This window comes from Stenella coeruleoalba, assembly GCF_951394435.1.
Source record: "Stenella coeruleoalba genome assembly, chromosome: 11".
In the NCBI taxonomy this organism is placed as follows: Eukaryota; Metazoa; Chordata; class Mammalia; order Artiodactyla; family Delphinidae; genus Stenella; species Stenella coeruleoalba.
In genome coordinates, this window is record NC_137157.1 from 84,555,575 (window position 1) to 84,575,714 (window position 20,140).

The 20,140-nt window shown below is 40.7% G+C and overlaps 2 protein-coding genes across 11 annotated transcripts in view; both read left to right on the forward strand.

The window, feature by feature from the left end:
* The window catches only part of ABCC9 (ATP binding cassette subfamily C member 9), a 331,111-nt gene that overhangs the window by 47,536 nt on the left and 263,435 nt on the right, over window positions 1–20,140 (forward strand). The window lies entirely within an intron of this gene.
* Window positions 3,324–5,483, forward strand: LOC307194336 (nucleolar and coiled-body phosphoprotein 1-like; the record flags this gene model as incomplete). The annotated part of the gene is given in 3 exon segments (XM_079937441.1): window positions 3,324–3,454; window positions 3,520–4,623; window positions 4,625–5,483. Coding segments are annotated over 3 exon segments (2,094 nt in total).

Below are 20,140 nucleotides of genomic sequence, written 5' to 3' on the forward strand. Positions count from 1 at the left end.
TTAGTTCTCCTTTTTCATTTCTAATTCTATTGAGTCTTCTCCCTTTCTTTGTTGATAAGTCTGGCTAATGGTTTATCACTTTTGTTTATCTTCTCAGAATGCCAGCTTTAATTTTATTGATCTTTGCTATTGTTTCCTTCATTTCTTTTTCATTTATTTCTGATCTGATCTTTATTATTTCTTTCCTTCTGCTAACTTTGGGGGTTTTTTGTTCTTCTTTCTCTAATTGCTTTAGGTGTAAGGTTAGATTGTTTATTTGAGATGATTCTTTTTTCTTGAGGTAGGATTTTATTGCTATAAACTTTCCTCTTAGAACTGCTTTTGCTCCAACCCATAGATTTTGGGTCATTGTATTTTCATTGTCATTTGTTTCTAGGTATTTTTTGATTTCCTCTTTGATCTCTTCAGTGAGCTCTTGGTTAATAAGTTGTGTAGTGTTTAACTTCCATGTGTTGTATTTTTTACAGATTTTTTCCTGTAATTGATATCTAGTCTCATAGCGTTATGGTAAGAAAATATACTTGATATGATTTCAATTTTCTTAACTTTACCAAGGCTTGATTTGTGACCCAAGATATGATCTATCCTGGAGAATGTTCCATGAACACTTGAGAAGAAAGTGAATTTTGTTGTTTTTGGATGGAATGTCTTGTAAATATCAATTTGGTCCATCTTGTTTAATGTATCACTTAAAGCTAGTGTTTCCTTATTTATTTTCATTTTGGGTGATCTGTCCATTGGTGAAAGTGGGGTGTTAAAGTCCCCTACTATGATTGTGTTACTGTCAATTTCCCTTTTTATGGCTGTTAGCATTTGCCTTATATATTGAGGTGCTCCTATGTTGGGTGCATAAATATTTACAATCGTTACATCTTCTTCTTGGATTGATCCTTGATCATTATGTAGTGTCCTTCTTTGTCTCTTGTAATAGTCTTTGTTTTAAAGTCTATTTTGTCTGATACGAGAATTGCTACTCCAGCTTTCTTTTGATTTCCATTTGCATGGAATATCTTTTCCACCCCCTCACTTTCAGTCTATATGTGTCCCTAGGTCTGAAGTGGGTCTCTTGTAGACAGCATATATATGGGTCTTGTTTTTGTATCTATTCAGCCAGTCTGTGTCTTCTGCTTGGAGCATTTAATCCATTTACATTTAAGGTAGTTATTGATATGTATGTTCCTAGTACCATTTTCTTAATTGTTTTGGGTTTGTTATTGTATGTCTTTTCCTTCTCTTGTGTTTTCTGCCTTGGGGCGTTCCTTTAGCATTTGTTGTAAAGCTGGTTTGGTGGTGCTGAATTCTCTTAGCTTTTGCTTGCCTATAGAGGTTTTAATTTCTCTGTCAAATCTGAATGAGATCCTTGCTGGATAGAGAATCTTGATTGTAGGTTTTTCCCTTTCATCACTTTAAATATGTCCTGCCACTCCCTTGTAGCTTGCAGAGTTTCTGCTGAAAGATCAGCTGTTAACCTTATGGGGATTCCCTTTTATGTTATTTGTTGTCTTTCCCTTGCCGCTTTTAATATTTTTTCTTTGTATTTACTTTTTGATAGTGTGATTAATATGTGTCTTGGTGTGTTTCTCTTTGGATTTATCCTGTATGGAAATATCTGCGCTTCCTGGACTTGACTAACTATTTCGTTTCCCATATTAGGGGAATTTTCAACTATAATCTCTTCAAAAATTTTCTCAGTCCCTTTCTTTTTCTCTTCTTCTTCTGGGACCCCTATAATTCGAATGTTGGTGTATTTAGTGTTGTCCCAGAGGTCTCTGAGACTGTCCTCAATTCTTTTCGTTCTTTTTTCTTTATTCTGCTCTGCAGTAGTTATTTCCAGTATTTTATCATGCAGGTCACTTATCCATTCTTCTGCCTCAGTTATTCTGCTATTGATTCCTTCTAGAGATTTTTAAATTTCATTCATTGTGTTGTTCATCATTGTTTGTTTGCTCGTTAGTTCTTCTAGGTCGTTGTTAAAGATTTCTTGTATTTTCTCCATTCTATTTCCAAGATTTTGGATCATCTTTGCTATCATTTTTCTGAATTCTTTTTCAGGTAGACTGCCTATTTCCTCTTCATTTGTTTGGTCTAGTGGGTTTGTACCTTGCTCCTTCATCTGCTGTGTGTTTTTCTGTCTCCTCATTTTGCTTAACTTACTGTGTTTGGGGTCTCCTTTTTTCAGGCTGCAGGTTTGTAGTTCCTCTTGTCTTGGTGTCTGCCCCCAGTGGCTAAGGTTGGTTCAGTGGGTTGTGTAGGCTTCCTGGTGGAGTGGACTAGTGCCTGTTTTCTGGTGGTTGAGGCTGGATCTTCTCTTTCTGGTGGGCAGGTCCACATCCAATGGTGTTTTTTGGGGTGTCTGTGACCTTATTATGATTTTAGGCAGCCTCTCTGCTAATGGGTGGGGTTGTGTTCCTGTCTTGCCAGTTGTTTGGCATAGGGTTTCCAGCCCTGTAGCTTGCTGGTCATTGGGTGGAGCTGGGTCTTCTCATTGAGATGGAGATCTCTGGGAGATTTTTGCCATTTGATAGTACGTGGATCTGGGAGGTCTCTGGTGGACCAATATCCTGAAGTCGGTTCTCCCACCTCAGAGGCACAGGCCTGACACGCGGCCGGAGGACCAAGACCCTGTCATCCACATGGCTCAGAATAAAAGGGAGAAAAAAGGAAAGAACGAAAGAAAAAATAAAATAAAGTTAATAAAATAAGAAATAATTATTAAAAAAATTTAAGTTAATTAAAAAAAGAAAGAAAGAAGAGAGCAACCAAATCAAAAAAGAAATCCACCAATGATAACAAGCACTAAAAACTATACTAAAAACAAAAAACCAAAAAATGGACAGACTGAACCCTAGGACAAATGGTAAAAGCAAAGCTATACAGACAAAATCATGCACAGAAGCATACACATACACACTCACAAAAAGAGAAAAAGGAAAAAAATATATATCGTTGCTCCCAAAGTCCACTGCCTCGATTTGGGATGAATTAGTTGTCTATTCAGGTGTTCTACAGATGCAGGGTACATCAAGTTGATTGTGGAGATTAATTTACATTATCAAATTTGCTTTAATAGAAATGAGAAAATATAGGTCTTTGGATGCTCTCAGTTATTTGGATTATGCCTTCATTTTGTGAAAGTTTCATAGTCTACCAGCATCTGTGCAGAGGATACCTGAGGGAGGTACGGGCAGGCACAGAGGGAGAGAGCATCCTTGGGATAAGCAGCCTGGTTAGGGAGAGAGGGTATATTTCTAAGTAATTGACACAAAGGAAATTTTAATTAAAATAAATGTGACCGAATGGTAGTGATGCGTATTGCCGAGGGGATGGCGGACGCCGGCTTGCGCCGCGTGGTTCCCAGCAACCTGTATCCCCTCGTGCTCGGCTTTCTGTGCGATAACCAGCTCTCGGACATGGCCAACAAGTTCGCCAAGGCAACAGGCGCTGATGGTTTCCAGTGATTTGGAATTATAAACCACGTTGCCGCAAACATCCTCCTGTGTAGATGTTTGTTTCATGGACCCAGCAGGATGCCAACGCCTCTTCCCTCTTGGACATCTATAGTTTCTGGCTCAAGCCCACCAAGGCCCCAAAGCGGAAGTTACAGGCAAATGGACCAGTGACTAAGAAGGCTAAGAAGAAGACTTCATCCAGTGACAGCAGTGAGGACAGCAGTGAGGAGGAAAAAGCCCAAGGGCCCCCCGCTAAGAAAGCTGCTGTACCTGCCAAGCAGGCCGGTCTGCTTCAGCACCCTGGAAAGGCTGCAGTCAAGGCATCAGAGAGCAGCAGCAGCAGTGAAGAATCCAGTGATGATGAGGAGGAGGACAAAAAGAAAAAGCCTGTCCAGAAGGGAGTTAAGCCCCAAGCCAAGACAGTCAAAGCTCCTCCTAAGAAGGCCAAGAGCTCTGATCCTGATTCTGACTTAAGCTCAGAGGATGAGGTGCCAAAGAACCAGAAACCAAAGACAACACCCGTGGCAGCTAAAGCTCAGGCTAAAGCCCTAGCCAAACCAGGTACACCAGCTCGTCCCGCACCTAACGTAGTCAGTGGCAAAGCAGCTGGTGGTAACAGCAGCAGCAGCAGTGATGACTCAGAGGAGGGGAAGGCAGCAGCCGTATCTAAGAAGACTGTACCTAAAACGCAAGCTGTGGCCAAGGCCCCAGTGGAAGCAGCTGTCGCTCCTGCCCAAAAGAGTTCCAGCAGTGAGGACTCCTCCAGTGAGGAGGAGGAGGAGGAAGAGCAGAAGAAAAAACCAGGTCCCTATAGTTCAGTTCCCCCACCCTCTGTTCCCCCACCCAAGAAGTCCCTGGAAATTCAGGCTCCCACGAAAGCTGCAGAGAAGCAGCAGCCTGTGGAGAGCAGCAAGGACAGCAGCGACGAGCCTGATTCAAGTTCTGAGGAAGAAAAGAGGCCTCCAGCTGAGGCAGTCATCTCCAGAGCAACTACTACACCAGCTCCAGCAAAGAAGGCAGCAGAGAGCTCTTCAGACAGCGCAGACTCCGACAGTTCTGAGGATGAAGCTCCTGCCAAGCCAGCCAGTACCACCCAGAATTCCTCGGGTAAGCCGGCTGCCGCTCCCAGGCAGTCTGCAGTTAAGCCAGCTACGACGCCCAAGCAGCCTGCAGCCACTGGCCAGAAAGGCTGATAGCACCTCCAGCGAGGAGGAGAGCAGTGCTAGTGAGGAGGAGAAGACGAAGAGGACTGTAGCCACCCCTAAGTCCAAGCTGATGGCCAAAGCAGCTCCGTCGTTGCCTGCCAGGCAGGCCTCTCAGCGTGGTGGGGACAGCAGCTCTGATTCAGACAGCTCCAGCAGCGAGGAAGACGAGCAAGAGAAGACGCCTAAACCCCCAGCCAAAAAGAAGCCACAGAAGGCAGGGGGAACTGTAGCCCCTTCCAAACCAGCCTCTGTGAAGAAAGCGAAGGCCGAGGGCAGCAGCACTTCTTCCTCTGAGGACTCCGGTGAGCAGGAGGAAGAGGAGAAGCCCAAGGCCAAGGGCACTCCAAGACCACAAACCGCCAAGGCCAATGGCACCTCTGCACTGACTGCCCAGAATGGAAAAGCAGACAAGGACGGCAACGAGGAGGAGGGGGGCAAGAAAAAGGCAGCAGTGGCAGTTGCTAAGCCAGGTTCAGGAAAGAAGTGGAAGCAGAATGAGGCTGCTAAGGAGGCAGAGACTCCTCCAGCCAAGAAGATAAAGCCCCAGACCCCCAACACGTTTCCTAAAAGGAAGAAAGGAGAACGAAGGGGATCCTCCCCGTTCCGAAGGGTCAGGGAGGAGGAGATCGAGGTGGATGCTCGAGTGGCAGACAATTCCTTTGACGCCAAGCGGGGTGCAACCGGAGACTGGGGGGAGCGAGCCAATCAAGTTCTGAAGCTCACCAAAGGCAAATCCTTCCGGCACGAGAAAACCAAGAGGAAGCGGGGCAGTTACCGGGGAGGCTCCATCTCTGTCCAAGTCAATTCTGTTAAGTTTGACAGCGAGTGACCGTGGACCATCTGTAGCACAGCAGGGGTGATGGTCTGAGACCACTCACTTTCCCCAGTCGACCTGGGAACCCTCAGCTCTGTCGGGGGAGGGTGTCGGTGAGGAGAGCAGTTTAGGTCTGAAGGCTTTGCGTCGTAACATCCTCTAAGGTCCTTTTCTGTGTTTGTGGTTTTGTACAGATTTGTTTTTGAGTGTTGGGTAGCAAGGACAAGGTAAGGGGAGTGTTCTTTTTTAAGAAAAATTGTTTTAGTTGTCATTCTCCCTGTTTTATGGAAGTTCTCATACTGAGAAATTTGTATATTTTACATTCGATCATTTCTTATTGATTTTTGTTGTGGTTTTCAGAGGTGGGTTCACAGATTAAAATCTCAGCTATCTTCCAAGATGTGGTAGAGGTCACATTATGAATTTTTATAATTGGAGAATTCTGTCTATGGGAGTGCTTGTGTCCACATTTCATCCTTCCTACCCCTCAGGGCCCTGGTGAGGGGCGGCTAAGAATGGTTAATGTATGTATCTGTTAAGCATGAACTGCGTACCTCATTCGTGGGGTCTAGGACTGAAGTTTTCAGCCAGCATGGACTTACCTACTTTGGGGGATAAAATTTACTGTTTTGTTTCAGGCAAAATTCTGGTGGGGTGTGAATGCTGTGGGGTCAGTCTGAATATTTCGTTTGCTATAATTTTATTATTACATAATGTTTGCAATATGTGTTTTTTAATTTGAAAGCATAAACTTTTTTATTGTTCAAAGACAAAAATAAATAAATAAATAAATGTGACCAACTAAATCCTGCCAGGTAGTAGACAGCTGAGTTGGAAAATGACAGAGAAGCTTATTCAGTCCTGACAGAAATATTTAAGTCATCAGGTAAATATACAAATTAATAATGTTAGTATTACATTTGATCCAAAAGGTAGTTCTAGCCAGTCCAATAAATATCTCATTTCATTCTTCTTTTGCTCGCATAGTAAAGGTCAACAATATCCTGTTTTGTGAGAGTTCAGCTTCTGATTTATAACTAAGATTATAAGGGGGCTTCCTTGGTGGCGCAGTGGTTGAGAGTCCGCCTGCCGATGCAGGGGATATGGGTTCGTGCCCCGGTCCCGGAAGATCCCACATGCCGCGGAGCGGCTGGGCCCGTGAGCCATGGCCGCTGAGCCTGTGCGTCCGGAGCCTGTGCTCCGCAACAGGAGAGGCCACAACAGTGAGAGGCCCGCGTATCGGGGAAAAAAAAAAAAAAAAAAAAAGATTATAAGGCTTCTGTAGCCAGGGGTGAAGTAACATTTCCACCCTGAGGGTCATAAAACCTAAGTAGGAATTCCTTGAGGCCACTGTAGAGTGCAAACAAAACTAAGGCCGAGGGGGATGAGGCTGCAGTGACAGGACTCGTCACAGTACTCTTCCTATGATGCCAATTAAACAAAAGGGCCCTGGGTCGCAGGAAGGACAGCTAATAAGTGCCCTGGCCAGGGCTGGTTTCATACCTAGACTATTGAGGACAATCATCTGCTCGTTCAAGTAAGGCCCTGCTTTCAGTCAGAGCTGTTGGCTCTTAAAGTCTGACCCAGGCCTGGGTCTCTGCTATGAAATGAGAGATGTGAAATTCAGAGAAAGAGAACTTGGGCAGTGATATTTATTTTTGTAAAATGAGGAGATTGGGGCTTCCCTGGTGGCGCAGTTGTTGAGAGTCTGCCTGCCGATGCAGGGGACACGGGTTCGTGCCCCGGTCCGGGAAGATCCCACATGCCGTGGAGCAGCTGGGCCCGTGAGCCATGGCCGCTGAGCCTGCGCGTCCAGAGCCTGTGCTCCGCAACGGGAGAGGCCACAGCAGTGAGAGGTCCGCGTACCGCAAAAAAAAAAAAAGAGAGAGAGATTGTACAAAAAGACCCCTGAGGGCCTATCCAGCTCAGCACCTTTCCCATGCCCTGAATTGCCTCCCTCAGGGACTCTCCTCCCCGAGAAGCGAGAAGGATGAAGAATGTAGGTACCAAGTGTGGGTAGAGGGTGGAAGGAAGAGGACAGCGACGTGTTGTCATTTCCCCAGCCACATCCAGTGGTCCTGTCTTGACTCCTATTTCTGTCTGTGTTGCTTTTCCTGCCAGTACTTCAGGCTTTCCTATTTTTACAGGTGATGGAAGAAGGATCGGGAATCCCTTAGAATGGACTCCAGGTGCTGTACTAGACTGTGAAGATACTGGTGATTAAGCCAGAAGGCGTTATTTCTTTAGCCCTTACAGCCAGAAGTGGAGGGTGATGACTAAAAAGTCCAGTGACAGAGTTCTGCAGGCTTGAATCACTGTGTGTGGGCTCAGGAATGGGGTCCTTAAAGGAGTCCCGTGGACTGCCATTGGCAGGCAGTGGTCCCCCACTCATGATGGACCCCTAATGTGCAGCTGTGCTGGTGGACCCGGAATGCCCACATGGCCAACCAGGTCTCATATTTTGCAAAACACAACCCCCTAGCCAAGTGGGTCAGGCAAGAGGAGAGACTACGGGTGGACTTGCTGGCCCCTTGACAGATTCATCTTGCCCAGTCTGTGATGTGAGCTTCAAGACAGCCTGATCTCTGGATCTGGAAAATGAGCCATAGTTTAATATCACCTGGAAGTGTCTTCATCTAACACTTTTTCCCCCTTTGGCATCCTTTTCCCTGCCCCATCTTTTTATTTTTTATTTTGGTCTTGAGGCACGTGGGATCTTAGTTCCCCGACCAGGGATCGAACCCGTGCCCCTGCAGTGGAAATGTAGTCTTAATCACTGGACCTCCAGGGAAGTCCCTGTCTTTTTATTAAGACGGTTTCTCAAAGTGTATTTTGCAGAATTTGCATCAGAATCACCTCTAAGGTACTTGTTCAAGATTTCATTTGAGAACTATTGCTCAAAAACATGACATCAACTCTGGCTGCACAAGAGAATCACCTGGAAAAAAACCTTTTTAAAATACCAATTCTCTGGGCCCCATACCCAGAGCTTCTCATTTGATTGGTCTGGGTTAGTTCTGATTCAGTAGTCAGGGATGCAACTGGAATACATATGTTAACAATTATTATACTTACCAATGATTTTTTTAAAATTTATTTTTATTTTATTTATTTTTGGCTGTGTTGGGTCTTTGTTGCTGCACATGGGCTTTCTCTAGGTGCAGCTAGTGGGGGCTACTCTTTGTTGCGGTGCGATTCTCATTGCAGTGGATTCTCTTTGTTGTGGAGCATGGGCTCTACGCGCGTGGGCTTCAGTAGTTGTTGTGCGTGGGCTCAGTAGTTGTGGCTCACAGGCTCTAGAGCGCAGGCTCAGTAGTTATGGTGCATGGGCTTAGTTGCTCCACGGCATGTGGGATCTTCCCAGACCAGAGCTCGAACCCGTGTCCCCTGTGTTGGCAGGCAGATTCTTACCCACTGCGCCACCAGGGAAGCCCTTTACCAATGATTATATTCAACTTTGATGAGGGTGGTTGAGGTACCATGACATTTTGAAAACACTGTCTAGGCCTTCACCAAGGGTATAATCTGCTATCCTTGGGAATGTTCTCTGTCTTGAATTCTGGTTCCACCAACTTGTGTCTGATCTTGGGTAGTTATTAACCTCTCTGTGCCTCAGTTTCTCCATCTGTAAAATGGAGGAAATAAAAGTACTTACTTTACAGAGGTTGTAAGGATTAAAAGAAGTTAAGACAGAAAGAGGTCATTTTTATTTTGGGAATCTCTCTCTCTCTCTCTATTTAGTTGGCTCTGGTTCTCTGATAAGGCAGTAATTCAACTGTTTCCATGTCCTCCTTCAGCCTTAGCCTTCCCATTCCACTTGCCCACTCACATGAGATACTCCAATCATGGTTAGAAGAAATTTTCTCTATATATGATTTGTTGTGAAGAAAAACAAAACATGCTGAAATTCTATTTTACAAAGAATTTCCTCTAGTGGATATTAATGTTCAATGTATGATGGTTGAACAGTGAAAATATGTTATTAAATCTCTAATGAGATGAATAATCATGACATTTAATAACATTAATTAATTTCTTATTAATTAATAAATAATTTATTAGTTACGTCCAATCAATTAAAACTTTATTTATTTTAAAAGCTAGAACTGTGATGATACCCAGTATATCTTTGAAAAGATAAAGAAAATTGATAAACCTTTAGCCAGACTCATCAAGAAAAAAACGGGAGAGGGCTCAAATCAGTAAAATTAGAAATGAAAAAGAAGGTACAATGGACACCACAAAGGATCATAAGAGACTACTACAAGCAACTATATGCCAATAAAATGGACAACCTAGAATATGTGGACAAATTCTTAGAAAGGTACAATCTCCTAAGACTAAACCAGGAAGAAATAGAAAATATGAACAGACCAATCCCAAGTACTGAAATTGAAACTGTGATTAAAAAACTCCCAACGAAAAGAAGTCCAGGACCAGATCACTTCAAAGGCAAATTATATCAAACGTTTAGAGAAGAGTTAGCTCCCATCCTTCTGAAACTATTCCAAAGAATTTCATATAAAGGAATACTCCCAAACTCATTCTGAGGCCACCATCATCCTGATACCAAAACTCGACAAAGATATCACAAAAATTACAGGCCAATATCACAGATGAACATAGACGCAAAAATCCTCAAGAAAATACTAGCACTCTGAATCCAACAATACATGAAAAGGGGGGCTTCCATGGTGGCACAGTGGTTAAGAATCCACCTGCCAATGCAGGGGACACAGGTTCAATCCCTGGTCTGGAAAGATTCCACATGCTATGGAGCAACTAAGCCCATTTGCCACAGCTACTGAGCCTGTGTGCCACAACTACTGAAACCCGTGCACTCTAGGGCCCATGTGGCACAACTGCTGAGCCTATGTGCTGCAACAACTACTGAAGCCAGCACGCCTAGAGCCCGTGCTCCACAACAAGAGAAGCCACTGCAGTGAGAAGCCCATGCACTGCAACGAAGAGTAGATCTCACTCGCCACAACTAGAGAAAGCCCACGCACAGCAACAAAGATCCAACACAGCCAAAAATAAAAATTAAAAAAAAAAACATGAAAAAGATCATACACCATGATCAAGTGAGATTTATCACAGGGATGCAAGGATTTATCAATATCCACAAATCAATCAGTGTGATACACCACATTAACAACTTGAAGAATGAATAACCATATGATCATCCCAATAGATGCAGAAAAAGCTTTTGACAAAATTCAACATTCATTTGAAAAAATGAAAAACTCTCCAGAAAGTGGGCATAGAGGGAACCTACCTCAACCATAATAAGACCATATATGACAAACCTACAGCTAACATCACACTCAACTGTGAAAAGCTGAAAGCATTTCCTCTAAGATCAGGAATAAGACAGGATGTCTACTCTTGCCACTTTCATTCAGCACAGTTTTGGAAGTCCTAGCCACAGCAATCAGAGAAGAAAAATAAAAGGAATCCAAATTGGACAAAAAGAAGTAAAACTGTCACTGTTTGCAGATGACATGCTACTATACATAGAAAATCCTAAAGATGCTAACAGAAAACTACTAGAGCTCATCAGTGAATTTGGTAAAGTTGCAGGTTACATAATTAATACAGGTAAATCTCTTGCATTTCTATACGCTAAAAATGAAACATCAGAAAGAGAAATTAAGGAAACAATTCCATTATCATTGCTTTGAAAAGAATAAAATACCTAGGAATAAACCTACCCAGACAGCAAAAGAGCTGTACATGGAATACTATAAGAGGCTGATGAAAGAAATCAAAATTGACACAGATGGAAAGATATACCATGTTCTTGGATAGGAAGAATCAATATTCTCAAAATGACTGTACTACCCGAGGCAATCTGTAGATTCAATGCAATCCCTATCAAATTACCAATGGCATTTTTCATGGGACTAGAACAGAAAATCTCAAAATTTGCATGGAAACACAAAAGACCCCAAATAGCCAAAGCAAATTTGAGAAAGAAAAATGGAGCTGGAGGAATCAGGCTCCCTGTCTTCAGACTATGCTACAAAGCTACAGTCATCAAATCAGTATGGTACTGGCACAATAACAGAAATATAGATCAATGAAACAGGATAGAAAGCCCAGAAATAAACCCATGCACCTATGGTCAATTAATCTATGACAAAAGAGGCAAGACTATACAATGGAGGACACTCTCTTCAATAAATTGTGCTGGGAAAACTGGACAGTTACATGTAAAAAAATAAAATTAGAACATTCTTTAACACTATACACAAAAATAAACTCAAAATAGATTAAAGACCTAACTGTAAGACTATAAAACTCTTAGAGGAAAACATAGAACACTCTTTGACATAAATCACAGCAATATCTTTTTTGAGCTGTCTCTTAGAGTAATGGAAATGAAAACAAAACTAAACAAATGGGACCTAATTAAACTCAACAGCTTTTGCACAGCAAACGAAACCATAGACAAAACGTAAAGACAGCCCACAGATTGGGAGAAAATATTTACAAATGAAGAAACCGACAAGGCATTAGTCTCCAAAATTTACAAAGAGCTCATGTGTCTCAATATCAGAAAAACAAACAACCCAATCAAAAAATGGGCAGAAGACTTAAATAGACATTTCTCCAAAGAAGGCATACAGATGGCCAACAAACACATGAAAAGATGCTCAACATCGCTAATTATTAGAGGAATGCAAATCAAAACTACAATGAGATATCATCTCACACCAGTCAGAATGACCATCATCAAAAAATCTACAAACAATTAATGCTGAAGAGGGTGTGGAGAAAAGGGAACCCTCTTGCACTGTTGGTAGGAATGTAAATTGTTATAGCCACTATGGAGAACATTATGGAGGTTCCTTAAAAAACTAAAAATAGGGCATATATCCAGAGAAAAACATGGTTTGAAAGGATATATGTGTCCCAATGTTCATTGCAGCGCTGTTTACAATAGCCAAGACATGGAAGCAACCTAAATGTCCATCAACAGATGAATGGATAAAGAAGATGTGGTACATATATACACAATGGAATATTACTCAGCCATTAAAAAGAATGAAATAATGCCATTTACAGCAACATGGATGGACCTGGAGATTATCATACTAAATGAAGTATGTCAGAGAAAGACAAATATCATATGATATCACTTATATGCAGAATCCAAAAAAAATGATACAAATGAACTTATTTACAAAAGAGAAACTGATTCACAGACTTAGAGAACGAACTTATGGTTACTGGGGGGGAAGGGGGAGGGAGAGAGTGGGAGGTTGGGATTGACATATACACACTATTATATTTAAAACACCAACAAGGACCTGCTGTATAGCACAGGGAATTCTGCTTAGTATTCTGTAATAACCTAAATAGGAAAAGAATTTGAAAAAGAATAGATACATGTGTATGTATAACTGAATCACTTTGCTGTACATTTGCAACTAACACAACGTTGTTAATCAACTATGCTCCAATAAAAACAAACAAAAAAAATAAAAAAAATGAAACGCTAGAACTGTGGTGACACCCAGTGGCCAAAATGTTAACCACTGAGATTTTTAAAATACATGTATTTTCCTCGGCATACAGATACTTAATATTGCATCTATTTTATCTTTATATTTTGAGACCAATTTAATAATAAAGCATGAAACAGTCCTTCATTAAGAATATCAGCAGTGATATCACTTATATGTGTAATCTAAAAAAATAGTACAAATGAACTTATTTACAAAACAGAAATAGAGTCACAGATGTAGAAAAATATGGTTACCAGGGGGGCAGGGGGTGGGGCGGCATTGACATATACACACTACTATATATAAAATAGGTAACTAATAGGGACCTATGGTATAGCACAGGGAACTCTACTCAATAATCTGTAATGACCTATTTGGAAAAAGAATCTAAAAAAGAGTGGATATATGTATATGTATAACTGATTCACTTTACAGTACACCTGAAACTAACACAACATTGTAAATCAACTCTACTCCAATAAGAATTTTTAAAAAATAAAATTTTACCCAGTATAAAAAAAGAATATTGTCAATGAAATGTGGACAAACCAACATTCTTTAGTATATTTTTAGTAGTAAAAGTTTTCCAGCCAGTTCAGGCAGACAAGAGCACAAGGTCATCAAAGGTGACATTCATAATAAAAACTTTTCCACTTGGAGAAAACAATTTGTATCAGTATGTAGAAAACAAACGAAAGACCAGACACAGGAGAATTGTAGCAGAGACTATTAAGACTTCTCATATGGTCCTTTAAATGATGAGGAAATAATTACAATTCAGGTAAAAGTGATTCCTCTATCTATTTCCCCTCCCAAATTGTATAGGATCTATCCTTCGGTATATTCATTCTTTTGCTCATTCAGGAAATATTTCCCAGTGTCCTATTTGAGAAGCAGACTCTGAGAGGGAGATTAATGTCCAGGAGGTTTATAGGAAAGTGATCTTGGGAGGATTGGGCAGAGGGAGAAGATGGGCTGCTATGCAGTCTCAACAACGGCTTCAGCTGACCCCACAGGGAGCTCTGAAGCTAGCATGACCCCTTAGTGTTGCCTCTTATTGGGGAAAGTGGGGAGAACTTTTATCCTCTGGGTCCATCCAGTCATTGGATGTTGGCTACCCCCAGGAAGGGGTGACTTTTCGGTGAAGTAGCTCTCTTTTAGCTGAAGCAGCGCTGCAGAGGGCTGACAGCTGAGGCTCATCTACTTGACAATACTGGCAGCAGTTGGAAGAGTAAGTCCTCCAGTATCAAGGGTGATCAGCCTAGCCCATCTCAACATCCTCTGAATCACCACACTGAAGCCACACGATGCCAATAGAACAGACCGGCCTTCTGACCTTTTAGAACTTAAACAAATGAACACCCATATAAATACTCCAGGCTATGAAGGAAGATTGAACTTTAAGAGAATAATGGGCACGGGTCGGGTAAGGAGAGGAAGGCTAATTTTGTCTCTGCTGATTTCTGCATCAGAGTAGAAGGGCAGGAAGGATACAAAGAACTATAACACTTGCCTTAGACTGAGAAGTGTTTACCTTATTCTGTGGGCAGTTTGGAGTTACTGTAAGTTTTTACAAAGAGAAGAGCAAGCACTAAGTAGACAATCTAGCTGGTAGTAAATTTTCTGTCATCTTTAAGGCCACTTCGAATTGCACCTTCACCTGAAAAGGTTTTCCTGCTTCAAGATTTTTGAGGGCCTCTCTCTACCCTTGGTCTTAGAATAAAATAAAAATTCCTTAGTGTAACTCACAAGACCCTGTATGATTTGGCTTTGTTTGTTTACCGCTCCAGACTCATCTCTCATCCCATTCCTCTATACTTGTTGGCCAGCCTAGGCTAATTTTGCCTCTGCTGATTTCTGCATCAGAGCAGACATCAGTAGAACTGGTGTCTTATTTATCTTTTTATTTTCAGGGACTATTATAATACCTTTAACATGCTAATGCTTTATTGCTGAATTGAAGAAAAGTAAATAGTCCTCACAGATTATTTTGTTGATAGCTGCTCTCCCTCAAAGAACCACAGAATCTAATCCAGAGTATTTCCTTTTCCAGTTTATTTTTGTAATAAGAAATTTAAAAGACTTCTGCACTGTAATTCTGTGGCCAGTCATCCCCAGTGCCCTAAATACCTATATTTACCATAAATTTGGCATATATTTCTCCTATGTGAAATATTTCTTCTCAGTTAAACATCAGTACAGTTGCAACTATAGAATGAGAAGGGATCGTAGAGGTAGTCTGTTATATAAGCCCCTCAGTTCATAGTCAGATAAACTAACTTGAGGGTGTTAAATGATTTGAAAAATGCCACCTAGCTAATTAGTGACAAAGTTGAAGCTAGAATCTAGAAGTAGTAATTGCTAAATCAATTCATCACTCATCATCATCATCATCATCATCATCATCACCATCAATGCTTAGAGGCCCTACAAGAACCAGGTACTCCTCTAAAGATGCTACTTATATATTATCTCATTTAACCTTCACAATCCTCTGAGGTGATACTATAATATTATTAGCTTCAATTAGAGTAAGGAAGGTAGGGCACAGAGAAGTTGACTAACTTGCCCAAAGTGCATAATGCATAATAATTCCAATAAAAGCCCTCAAACATATCTCTTTTCCCAGCTTCTTTAATTCCCAAAGCTGAACATATCAACATAGATAGTGGATTAAAAATAAAACTCCTTGCATTAGGAAATAGACTCTATCTCCTGACTTCTTGATCTGGGCTGGATAGTCAGCCACTTGCCTCACTTTGACCAGTAGAAATGGGACTGAAGTGACATTGGGTGACTTCTAAGGAAGCACTCAAGAGGTGTTGCAGCTTCCAATCTCACCTTCTAGCTGCTCTGAGATTGCCATGTTAGGAAGCCTAGGCTGCTCTCCTTAAAGTTGAAAGATTACAAGAAGAGAGAGACCCAGACAACAACCAGCATGTGAGTAAAATTCAGATCATTCAGTCATTCTAGCCACTAGGTGACTGCGACCACAAGAGTAAGCCCAGGTGAGACCAGAAGGACAACCCTACTGCGTTCTATTCAAGTTGCTGACCCAAAGAACTGTGAAAAATTAAATGGTGGTTGTTTTAAGCAAACATATTTTGAAGTAGTTCATTATATAGCAATAGATAACTTGTACAGTGTATGATATTATCATTTGATTAGTGTTAGCATGGTGTTTCTTTTTCCATCTCATTACTTTTAATTTTTTCTGAGTCATTATATTTAAAATAGGTTTGTGGTAGACAGCATAAAGTTGGGTCTAGTTTTTTAATCCGATCTGAAGATCTCTGTCTTTTAACTAGTGTGTTTAGATGATTCACATTTAAAGTGATTATTGATATAGTTGGATTAAAATTTACTGTCTTTGTAACTGTTTTCTATTCTATTTTCTATTACATTTGTTCATTTTTCTCCCACCCCTCTTTTTCTGACTTCCATGTGTTTAATTGGGAATTTCGTATTATTCTATTTTACTTCCTCTCGACATTTAAAAAAAACATTTTCAGTTGTTGCCCTAGGGTTTACAATATACATTTTAAAATATTCTAAGTCCACCTTCAAATAACACTATACTGTGCCACTTTATGAGTGTATTCCCAAGTCATCCTTCCCATCCCTTGAGACACTGCTGTCAATCATTTCATTTATCCATATGCTATGATCACCCTGGATAGAGCAACCAGACAGAAAATCAATAAGAAAACAGCAGACCTGAATTAACACTGTAAACTAAATGCACCTAACAAAATATATAGAATATTCCACCCAATACCACCAAAATAAACCTTCTTCTCAAGCACACATGGAACATTCTCCAGGAGTGATCATTTATTGGGTCATAAAGCAAGCCTTAACAAATTTAGGAATATTGAAATTATGTCAAGCATTTGTTCTGTCCACAATGGTATAAAACTAGAAGTCAATAACAGGAGGAAAGTTGAAAAACTCACAAATATGTGGAAATTAACACACACCTCATCAACCAGTTGGTGAAAAAAGAAGTCAAAAGGGAAATAAAAGAATATGTCAAGACAAATGAAAATGGAAATACAAGATATCAAAACTTATGGAATGCAGCAAAAACAGTTCTGAGAGGGAAGTTTATAGTGATAAACACATACATTAAAAGAAAGATCTCAAATAAACCACCTAATTTCAAGGAATTAGAAAAAGAACTAACTAAGCCTTAAGTTAACAGAAAGAAGGAAATAATAAAGATTAGAAATAAATGAAATAGAAACTAGAAAGACAATAGAAAAAAAATCAATGAAACTTTAAGAGTTGGTTTTTTTAAAACATAAACAAAACTGACAAACTTTTAGCTAACCAAAAAGAAAAAAGAGAGGACTCAAATAAAAGTATAAATGGAAGAGGAGACATTACAACTGACACTACAAAAATACAAAGGATTATAAAGGTTACTGTGAAAAATTATATTCCAACAAATTGGATAACCTAGAAGAAGTGGATAAATTCCTAGAAACATATGTCTTACCAAGACTGGACTCTCAGGCAGCAGCTGGTAAAGAATGTAGTTAAGGTGCTTCCAGGGAAAAAGTGTGAGATGGGTGTTTTTGTCTGCACTGAGCCCTGGTGGGATAGCTTTGTCAAGTTCTCATATGCGCATTAACTATTGCTTCTTCTTTTGCGATAGTCTTTTGGGTCTCATGTATGCAAGCCTCACTGGCTCTCAGAGTTAGGTGTTTTGGGGTCCCATCTATTGTGTGGGCGTCTTAAAAGTTTGGGTGCTAAATGTAATGTCCAAACTCTTCACTCTTCTGGCAGAAACTGGTAGTTGGAGTTCCCTCGTGATCGTCCCCTACTGTGCTGGGAGTAGGGTTTATAGCAAGAGTGTGTCTCAGCCTTTTTTACCAGTTTCAATGTGTGTATTTTCTCATTTGTCTGATGTTTAGGAATCACTCAGCTAATTTCTGGATTTCTTTTGAAGGAAATTGCTCTATATGTAGCTGTACATTTGTTGTGTTGGTGTGAGGAGTTCAGGAGTCTCCTGTGTCACTACCTTGGTTGACCACATATCTATGTGATCCACTTATTAAGTGTTAACTTGACAAGTTCATAACACATGGAAACAACCTAAGTGTCCATCAATGGTGAATGAAGAAAACGTGGTATATAGATATATACAGTGGAATATTATTCAGCCATAAAAAGGAGGAAATTCTGCTATTTGCCCAACACTAATGAAACTTAAGGGCACTTATGCTAAGTGAAATAAGCCAGACAGAGAAAGACAAATGCCATGTGATTTCACTTATATGTAGAATCTAAAAAAAAGCAACCAAAAAACCAAACGAATTAATAGAGAGTGTACTGGTGGTTGCCAGGGGCTGGGGAATAAGGGAAACAGATGATGTTGGTCAAAGGGTCCAAAGTTCCAGTTATAAGATATGTAAGTTTCTGGGAATTAATGTCCAGCATGGTGACTGTAGTTAACAATACTGTGTTGTACACTTGAAAGCTGCTAAGAGAGTAGATCTTAAATGTTCTCACCACACACACACACACACACACACACACACGGAATGGTAGCTGTGTGAGGTAATGGATGTGCCAACATTATTGTGATAATCATTTGCAATGCATACATATTTCAAATCATCACGTTGTTCACCTTAAACTTACAAAATGTTATATGTCAAGTATAGCTCAATGAAACTGGAAAAAAACAAAATGTAATAAAATAAACATGTAATTCAGATGTATAGAGAAACACAAAATAAAATCAGCTAATATTTAAGTTCGCCCATTCTTTCCTCAGCTGTTTCAAGTCTACTCACCCACTCTCAAAGGCATTCTTCATTTCTGTTCCTGTGTCTGATTTCTAGCATTTACTTCTGATTCTTTCTTATAGTGTCCATCTCTCTACTGACATTACTTTTCTGGTCTTTCATGTTGGGTACTTTTCTCATTACATCCTTTTAGATATTAATCATAGCTATTTAAATTGCCTATTTGATAATACTAACAAGTGTGTCATATCTGAGTCTGGATCTGATGATTGCTTTTTCTCTTCAGACTCTGCTTTTTCTTGCCTTTTGTATGCTTTAAAATTTTGCTGTTGAAAGCCATGTATGTTATTGGGTAATGGGTACCAAGACACAAAGTCTCTAGTATGAAGATTTATGTTAATCTTTCTAGGAGTTGGGCTGTATTTACTCTTTCCTGTAGCTATAGGGACCAGAGACTTCAAATTCCTCCATGTCCTTGGTTTTGATTTTGGGACTTCCTTTTTTTATTTCTCCTCAGAGAAAGTCTGTGTCTTGTAGTCTTTTAAGCTGTAATCCACTGTTATCATACTAGCAACATATTGGTGTAGCATAGGGTGTAGAAGACGGGCAGCATTCTAAAATCTTCTAAGACTTGGTCTCTTAGTGGGCTTGTCTTGGGAATATGCCTTCACAGGTGTTTCTGTCTCTCCTACAATGTAGAGCTTTCTTCCTCCTGCTGCTACTGTTTTTCCTGCCTGCAGCATTCTCTATTTCCTTGATGTCCTCTCCCCTGTTGAATAAGGGGGAATTTCCCCACCTTAGGTGAGACAGAGAGGTTGGAGTGGAGCAGAGTTCCCTTCTCCCTGTTGGGGTAAGTCTTCTGTATTGCCCTCTGGGGAGATGTCCTTCCTACTGGAGTAGTCCTTTCTTAGGGAGATAGGGTTTCTCCTATCAGGACCATAAAGGGATTTTTCTTGAATCCTCAGACCGTTTTGTGATAACCTGCTGGCATTTCTGGAGGGAAAGTGTGTCCCACTCCCACCTCCCATGACTGCAGTTTCTAGGAGTTTCTCACTCTCACATTAGTTCCACACAACTTCTGGCAATTTGCAAAATTACTAAATGTTCCCGTCAGTTTATGGCATCCAGCAGGTTTTGCTCTAGGCAAACCAATATCAGGTGCTCTATCTCTGGATGTGATTGTCATTGATTTTGGCCAGTTTGTCTTGTTGAACAAACTGGAAGGGGAAGGGGTTGGCAACTTCGAAGTTCTTTACATGTCAGAGCTGAAGATATATTTTCTTGGCTAAGTTTCCCTACTATTGGGCACACAGGAACTAAGAGTCACAATGTGGTCTGAACTGTCTCTTTGTATTTGGCTTTGGGTGAGGGGAATGAAACAAGGACTCCAGTATAATCTCTA